Source organism: Chrysochloris asiatica, unplaced genomic scaffold, assembly GCF_000296735.1.
Source record: "Chrysochloris asiatica unplaced genomic scaffold, ChrAsi1.0 scaffold00024, whole genome shotgun sequence".
In the NCBI taxonomy this organism is placed as follows: Eukaryota; Metazoa; Chordata; class Mammalia; order Afrosoricida; family Chrysochloridae; genus Chrysochloris; species Chrysochloris asiatica.
In genome coordinates this window covers 3,266,769-3,275,943 of record NW_006408542.1, presented here as the reverse complement: position 1 = coordinate 3,275,943, position 9,175 = coordinate 3,266,769, and the positions used below count along the sequence as shown (strand labels likewise).

Here is a 9,175-nt window from a genome sequence, read left to right as displayed (position 1 = left end):
CCACCAGTGATGTATCCACCCTGGCTTTGGGGTGCCTCATTGTCTCTCTCTATGTCTCTTTCTGTATATTCTTGCTATATATGAATCGCCGTCAGGTATCTCCTCCTCGTGAACTGAACCCCTATGTAGAGGCAGGTCCCCGGCAGAATCCCTGCACAGGGTCGCCAAGTCGAATCCAGCTCAATGGCACTTAAACAACAATACTTAGCAACATTCTATCTCTAGCTACCTACCAGTCCATTTACTTTATAAATGTCACCAAATTCAGTGAGTGAATAACCCACCCATGCCCTAATGAATTTTCCAGAAAAGATAAACAATAAAAGAAGTATTATACCTAATCTAGCTTAAGTGGCCAAGAACAACTTCTTAGAAGTAAATGTTTAAATTGCCATTTGAAGGAAAAGTAGAAATTAGCCAGAGTAAGTGGGCTGACTAAATATTCACTGAATGAGAGGTGGGAAACAGAAAATATTAGTGGGAGATCTTTTGAGTGAAATATGATATCTTTGAGAACTGAATAGGAGGAGAAAGGAGAGAGTTGAGGTCATGTTGTAGGTAAAGGGTAGAGAGTTAGGGGAAGGGACAGTGCAGATAGTAGCGGGCCTTCTAAAATATGTTAGGGATTTCGGGCTTATCATAAACTAGCTGGTGTGGCACTATGGGTTAATGCGCTGGACTGCAAGGTCAGCTTGAACCTCAAGGTCGGCAGTTCAAGCTCACCAGCCACTTGTTGGAAATCCTATAGGGGTCTCTCTGAGTCAGCACTGACTTGGTGGCGCTTAACAACAAGAGTGATAAGGCTTTTGATGTACTTTAAAAATATATATTTTATTTTTGGTAAAAATGTACATAACAGATCATAGAACCATTCAACAATTTCTGCATATACAGGGCAGTGCCATAGATTACGTTCTTCACGTTGGCTCACCATTCTTACTAAATCTCCCCATGTTGTTTCACCACTATCAACTTAGATGTACTGCCCAATGCTCTTGAATGTTCTTAATTAGGGCTGTTGTGATCGTATTGGCTCTTAGGTCACTCTTATAAACACAGTGTGGAATTTATATTAGATAGGGGTAAACTGGAGATGGAGAGACTGGTTAGAGGACTGTTAAGTCAATACATGAGGAAGGGTACATGACAGGGGCGTCTAACATTCAAGTTAAAGAGAAATGGGTGTGTCCAGGAAATGTTTAGGAAGTAAATCTGTAGAAACTAATCTTTGATTAGATATAGGGATTGAAAAGAAAGAGTCAAAGATGATTCCCACATGTTTTGCTTAAACAACTAGATGGAAAGTTTGGAAGATGGTGGTTTACATGGGTATGGAGTTCCTGCAAGAGATAGATTCTTGTTGTAAGTTACCATCAAGTTGGTTCTGAGGAAGAATAGCAACCCTATACTCTGCATAATGAAGAGCTGCCTAATCGTGCACCATCCACACAATTGTTAAGGCTGAGCCTATTGTTGCTTCCACTGTGTCAGTCCATCTTGTTGGGGTCTTCCTCTTTTTCCTGGACCCTCCACTTTTCCATGCATGATGTGCTTCTCCAGGGACTGGCCCCTCCTGATAATATTTCCAAAGTCTTGTTATCCTGGCTTCTAAGGAGAATTTTGGCTGTACTTCTTCCAAGACAACTTTCTTTATTCATCTAGTACTTCATAGTACTTCTTCATATAGTCCAGTGTCTTGGATTATTTTCTCAGCATGTAGATTGAATTGAGTATAGTGAAAGAATATGACCCTTACACAAATCTTTCCTGGTTTTAAACCACACAGTGTTCCCTTTTTCTGTTCGAATGACTGCCTCTTAGATTATGTATATATTACACATGAGCACAGTTAGGTTTTCTGGAATTCCCATTCTTCACAATGTATCCATAATTTGTCATGATCCACACAATGAAACACAAGTAAACATCTTTCTGGTATTCTCTGCTTTAAATCAATATTGGTTTGATGTCAACAGTTATATCCCTTGTACCACTTCCTCTACTGAATCTAGCTTGAATTTCTGTCAGCTTCCTGTCAGTGTACTTCTGCAACTGTTTGGAATTATCTGCAGTGAAATTTTACTTGTGTGTGATATTAATGATACTGTTCGACAGTTTCTGCATTCTGTTGGGCCACTGTCATAATAGTCAAGTGCTGTTATAACAGAAATGCCACAAGTGAATGAATTTAGGAAACACAAATTTATTCTCTCAGGGCTTTAGAGGCTAGAAGTCTGAATTCAGAGTGTTGGCTCTGGAGAAAGGTCTTTGTCTCCTTTCAGTACATAGGCCCAGCATTCCTTGGAGCTCTTAATGTGTCTTGACATATGTCTTTCCCTGGATCTAGGAATCCTGATGTGGCACTGTAGAACAAACACTGAATTGCTAATCACAAGGTCACTAACTGCTCCCTGGAAACCCTATACTGGGTCACTTTGAGTCAGAACTCACTTGATGGCATTTAACAACAACAACTGGAGTATTACAGTCAGCATTTCATTCTTGGCTCTTTGCTCCTGGTAGTAGATCTGGTCCCTCTGAGCCCAGCTTTGTGATTAATCTTTTTTGCATCACAAAAGAAATTGACTAAAGATGCAACTTAATCCTGTAGATTGCTTCTGGCCTCATTAACATCGTAAAAATGAGGATTTACAACACATAGGGTAATCACATTAGATCACAGCAAGTCACATCTTAGGGGTATTACATCATAATAGATCTCATCATAGAAGTATTCCCTGTATCTTTACTATTAAGCCACTGAGAATCCTGGCACAAACCTTAATTATTGCAGGATGTTTCTTTGGCATGGGCAGTTTTGGTAGAGAAATGAGTGCAGATTGAGACATGAATGAGTATCAACAACTTTTAAGAAGCTAGGTTTGAAGGACAGGAGTTAAGAGGGTGATAGTAGAAAGGACACCTGGGATCAAGGAACTCATTTGTGGGTGCATCCATGTGTGTAAATGTGTTTCTTAGTGGAGGAACCCATAAAAAGGGGAGTGTTTAGATATTATCAAAATAGGAAAATACTTAAAGAATTGATGTTACTATTAAGTGTCAGTCTGACCCATAGTGACCCCTGTATAGGGTTTCTGAGGAGCAGCTGATGAGCTTGAACTACCGACCCTGCAGTTCAAACCAACTTTGCAGTCCAGTGCATTGACCCACAGCACGACATCAGAATATAATTTTAATAGAGATATAATTTTGAACATAACTGAAAAATGGTCAGAGGAGCATCTCTTTTATTATTTCAAAAAGAGAATGCAAGAAGCTAGTTTGGTTTATTGGTGGATGCTTAAGGGAATGTATGATGGCTTTATATATGAAGCAAGATTACCTGCTAAGAGTGGGTGAGAAGTTTGAGGAAAATAGAGGGATTTGAAATGATGATAACTAAGGAGCACAAACTAAGGAGTAGAAGGATTGAGAAAAGCTAAGTGGCCATGCTTATGAGTTTATATATTGTTAGGTGCCAAGGAGTCAGTCCCAGCTCATAGTGACTCCATGTACAACAAATAGAAATACTGCCTAATCCTGTGCCATCCTTAGAATCATTGCTTTTTTGAGCACATTGTTGTAGCCACAGTGTCAGTTCATGTCACTGAGGATCTTCCTCTTTTTTGCTGACCCTCTCTTTTGTCAAGCATGATATCTTTCTCCAAGGACTGTTACCTCCAGATAGCATGTTCAACATATATGAAACAAGAGTCTTATTATACTTTCTTCTAAGGAGTATTCTGACTGTACTGCTTCCAAGGCAGAATTGTTCTTCTGGCAGTCTACAGTACTTTCAGTGTTCTTCTCCAACACTGAAATTCAAATGCATCAGTTCTTTGGTCTTCCTTATTCGTTGTCTAGCATCCACATGCATATATTGTTAAGTGCCAACTAATAGAGACCCTGTATAGGGTTTCTGAGAGCAGTCGATGGGTTTGAACTGCAGATTTTGTAGTTATGATACCAGTGCTCATCCTACATTGCCACACAAGGTGATCGAAAATACCATGGCTCAGGTGAGGGGCACCTTAGCCCTCAAAGTAATGTTGTTGTTTAACACTTAAAAGAGTTCTTATCTTTTTCAGCAGATCTGCCCAATGCAATATGTCATTTGATTTCTTGATTGCTGCTTCTATCGGCATTGATTATGGATCCAAGTAAGCTGAAATCCTTGACAACTTAAATATTTGGAGTTTATGTTGTTGTTGCTAAGTGCCGTTGAGTTGGTTATGACCCCTAGCAACACTGCATAGGGTTTCTGTGGAGCGGCTGGTGAGCTTGGACCACCTACCTTGCGGTTCAAACTGACACTGCAGTCCAGTGCATTAACCCACAGTGCCACACCAAGAGTTTATGTAGATGCACTGACCACTGGACCAATAAACAACATTCTTATCAACGGAGGAAAGATGGAAGTTGTCAAGGACTTCATTATTCTTGGATCAACTATCAACACGCGTGGAAGCAAGAAATCAAACGACGTATTGCATTAGGCAAATCTGCTGCGCAAGACCTTTTTAAAGTGTTGAAGAGCAAAGATGTCAGCTTGAGAACTAAGGTGTGCCTGACCCAAGCATGATATATATTCAGTAACCTCATATGCATGTGAAAGCTGAACAGTGAATAAGGAAGACCGTAGAAGAATAGATGCTTTTGAGTTATGGTGTTGGAGGAGAATATTGAAAGTGCCATGAGCTGCCAAAAGAACCAATAGATCCGTTTTGGAAAAGTACAGCCAGAGTGCTTCTTGGAGGCCAAGGTGGCCGAACTTCGTGGCTCATACTTAGGACATATTGACAGGAGGGACAAGTCACTGGAGAAGGATATCATGTCTTGTAGGGTGAAGGGTCAGAGAAAAAGAGGAAGACCCCAACGAGATGGATTGGCCAAGTGGCAGCATCAGTGGACTCAAGCGTTTGCAACAGTATTGAGGTTGGCCCAGGATCGGGCAGTGTTTCGTTCTGCTCTGTATAAGGTTGCTGTGAGTCATTAGTGACTTGATGGCAGCTAACAACAACAAAGGAAACAGAACCTTGGTGGCACAGTGATTTGAGTACCTAGCTGCTAACCAAAAATTGGGTATTTAGAACCCACCTCTGTGGATTAATGCATCAGACTGTGAAGTCATTTGAACTGCAAGGATGGTGGTTCAAGTTCACCAGCTGCTCCTCGAAAATCCTATAGAGGGTCGCTATGGGTTGGAATCGATGTAATGGTACATAACAACAACAACCCACACCATGGGAGAAAGATGAGGCAGTCTGCTTTTGTTAGGATTACAGTCCTGGGAAGCTTATGGGGCCATTCTCTTCAGGGTAGACAAGAGTAGCAATTGACTCGTTGGCAGTGGGTTTGGTTTTTCTTTTGAAGTTTTTAAGAGAAGTAAGTTATTCCTTATTCATCTGCCCTTTACCAACAAGCTGGCTCTTCTATCCACATTTCTGGGTATTTTGTTCTACTTCTGAAGTGGTGCATCATAGTACTTTTATTTGGTTCTTAGTATATGACTTGGTTAAGTCTTTGTCCTGAAGGAAAATTCTCATGCTAATGAAAGAATATGTCTTCATTTAGTTCTGCTAGTCTCTGGAGATTCCAGTAACAATAATGAGTTTTATATTAGAGTTTTCACATGGAAATTAGCATTTAAAACAGATTTCACAGTGACCTAAAATATACCTTACAGTTAAAATTTTACATAATATTTATCGTAAAATTTTTTATTGGGCATTTTAAATGAATTCAGATGCCCCTGAAATGTAAAATAAGTCAGTTTTATTTTGATTTAATGTTTTCTAGATGAAGGTAATGAAACAGAGATGCTGCCACAACAAAACAGCCAGTTAATGTGGAAACAAGGTCGACAACTACTCAGACAGTAAGTATCCCAAGTTCAAATTATGAATTGATAGAGAGGGGGAAAAAATTATGAATTGATAAAGAGGGGGAAAAAATACTATTTTGTGTTTCCAACTCATTAGAATAATTTTGTGTCTCTTATTGCTATAATGATTCCTTGAAAAGTTTAATTGAATTATTGTTCCTGTTTTATATTAATCACTTTTACCCTGTGGTGGTGCTTGGTGGTTGTATACTGAGGAGTCGGTTCCGACTCATAGCAACCCTTTATAGGGCTTCTGAGGGGGGTAAATCTTTTCAGGAACAGAAAGCCTCATCTTTCTCCCTTGGAGTGGCTGGTGGATTCACACTGCTGACCTTGTAACCTACTGTGCTACCATGGCTCCTTTTTGTAGTAGAATTTATTTTTTATTTAATATTAATTAGAGTTATCAAGAACATATTTTATTTCCATAATTTTGGTTTTACCAAGATGAGTAAAATTTTAGGGTTCCAAATTTTATATGAACTTATGTTTACAGTTGAAAGAATTCTATACCCCAAGGGTTACTGTTTGTATCTTATATATATGAATATGCATATTTTTTGATATAATTCTAGTCAGTGTTTACTTGCTGCTTGCATTGTTTATGAATTTTCTATTTTAAATGGTTGAGGAACTTCTTGAGTTAACAAACCTTATTTAAAATGTGTACTGGAAGAGTATAAAGAAAAATCAAAACTAGGCTGAAATTCAGTTGTTGAGTGGTGGACTAGACTGACTCAGCAGCTTGTACCTGGTCCTGGAGTATCACTTTTGAAGTTTGGAATCAATTCTGTGCTTCAGGAAAATGAAATTTGCACCTGTTTGGGGTTTTCTTTGTCTTTTTTGAATAGTCAAAACCTGTCTCTCTAAAGTGGATGTATGCACATCAGCCATTTCTTTGAGTATGACAGGAGAGTATTAAAACATTTTCATGTCTATTTTTTGTCTTAGAAAAAGTTAAAAGGTAATGAGACTTTGGTAATTTTTATAATTTTCACTAGTTCCTTCAATTTGGTCTTAAATATGCTTTGTGCATTTACCTTTTTATGAATAGTTAGATTTCTAGTATGCCGATTATTATTATTTTTTAATGAAAAGCAGTTATCATATTGAACTATTAAAGAGATATTTTCAAAATAAAGTAAAATGTAAAGGTGACATTTTTATCAATGAAGAGAAATGTAATCAATAAAGACAACATGTCTGTTTTTTGAAGACTGATATATGGAATATGAGACTTCTGTTTCCCAAGTGATGTATCAAATGTTATTTGTTAAAAATAGAAAAGCATTATTTTCTGTTAGTGTCTAAAGACACCTGAAGTTGGAAATGTTTTACAGTAGTTCTAATTTACAATGGTGTTCCAACAACTGCCTCGTAAGTAGGTTCTGATGTACATCAAACACTTCATTAAAAAAAAAAAAAAATCAGTATTATTGCCATCGACTGCTATAGAGCAGTGATTTGAACAGTAAATTATAACATTGAACATTGATCTGTGAGGAAGCATCTGAAAATGATGACATAAACAAATTACATTTGTGGTATACATAATCTCTGTTGGCTAGTGCTGAAAGTTGAGTGTTGTTATTTGATAAGACAGATACTTCATTTTGATCACATATCTTTGTGCGATCTCTTTCAACTGTGGTGTTGTTATGTGCCATCGAATCAATTCTGACTCATAGCGACCCTGTATAGGGTTTCTGAGGCTGTAAATCATTACGGGAACAGAAAACCTCATCTTTCTCCTGTAGAACAGCAGGTAAATTAGAATTTCTGACTTTTAAATTAGCAGCCCAGCATGAAATCCACTAAGTCACCAGCACTCCTTCTTTCAACTGTAATAATCAATAAAGTGAAATATTGAAAAAAGAATCTTAAACTGGTTATCTAAGCTATCTTTGCCTTTTTTTTTTTTAATCTAGTAAACCTAATGCCTATTTGTAATTAATAACTAGCATTTATCTGTAACATTTGTTAAAGGCATTTGCCTCTTGTGCTGCATTCCTGTGATTGCTACTTTTGATCTCTTTCAGAAAACTTTGGTATTAATATTGAGTGCCTTCTATATTCCAGGCACTATACTAGGCGTTCCCATGTTAGGAGAATTAAAATGAGCTTCAGAAATAAAGTTACACAGCAAATGACAGAAATAAGTTATAGACCCAGCTATAACTGGTGCTATAGGATAAGCACTGAACTGCTAATCACAAAGTCAGTGCTTCAAATCCACCGGCTACTCCTTAGAAACTCTCTATAGGCTATGTGTCAGAACTGACTCTATGGCATTTAACAACAACAACAATATAACTCTTATTTTGGAGCCCTGGTAGCATAATAGGTATGTGTTCGGCTGCTAACTGCAAGGTTGACAATTCAAATCTACTACCTACCAATAGGAAATAGATGAAGCTTTCTGCTCATGTAAAGATTTTGTAGTTGTTGTTGTTAAGTGCCTTTGAGTAGATTCTGACCCATAGTGCCACTGTATAGGGTTTCTGAGGAGCAGTTTGTGAGTTTGAACCACTGATCTTACAATTCATATGAGCTTTGCGTTCAAGTGCTTGTCCTACAGCGCCACTCCTAAAAAGATTTACAGCCTTGGAAACCCTAAACAGGGACCCTATGAGTCAGAATCGACTGGATGGCACACCACCACCACCAGCAACACCATTACTCTTATTCCAAAGCTTATGTTGTTGTTGTGAAGTGCCGTCGAGTTGGTTCCGACCCATAGTGCTCCTGTAATAGCGTTTCCGAGGAGCAGCTGGTGAGCTTGAACAGCCAACCTTGCAATTCAAGCAGCTGTGCAGTCTGATGCATTAACCCACAGTAACACAACAGGACAAACCTTATACTCTTCCTCTGTGCTGCGTAACACTGTATTACACATGCATATGTACATATATGCACATATAGTTCACATCTAACAACTTAAATTTAATTGCAGGCCTTAGAAATAATTAAGTGCTAAACTACTAGCCAAAAGGTTAGCAGTTCAAACCCACCCAGAGTTTCCTGGGAAGGCAGACTTGGCTATCTCTTTTCATAAGGTCGCAACCTTAAAAACCCTATGAAGTGGATAAAAAAACAAGATGGCGGATCGGGTGGATATGTAGTACAGAGCTCCGCCAACAACAACACAGAATACCCGACCAAGCAGGCTCAGGGGATGGTCCCAGAACTCTGAACCACATATAAAGAAATACTTAGAAGGTTGGAAGGCTCACAGCTGGGGGAATTTGTGGCAGAAGCAAGAAATCTATTGCTTTCTACTCCGGGACGCTC

At 38.6% G+C, this 9,175-nt stretch overlaps 1 protein-coding gene across 1 annotated transcript in view; it reads left to right on the top strand.

Annotated features, from left to right (window-relative positions):
* STRN (striatin, calmodulin binding protein) overlaps positions 1-9,175 on the top strand; it is a 157,337-nt gene that overhangs the window by 92,049 nt on the left and 56,113 nt on the right. Inside the window, exon 4 of the mRNA XM_006839359.1 lies at positions 5,800-5,878. Coding sequence (XP_006839422.1) covers positions 5,800-5,878 — 79 coding nt within the window. The remainder of the gene's footprint in view (positions 1-5,799; positions 5,879-9,175) is intronic.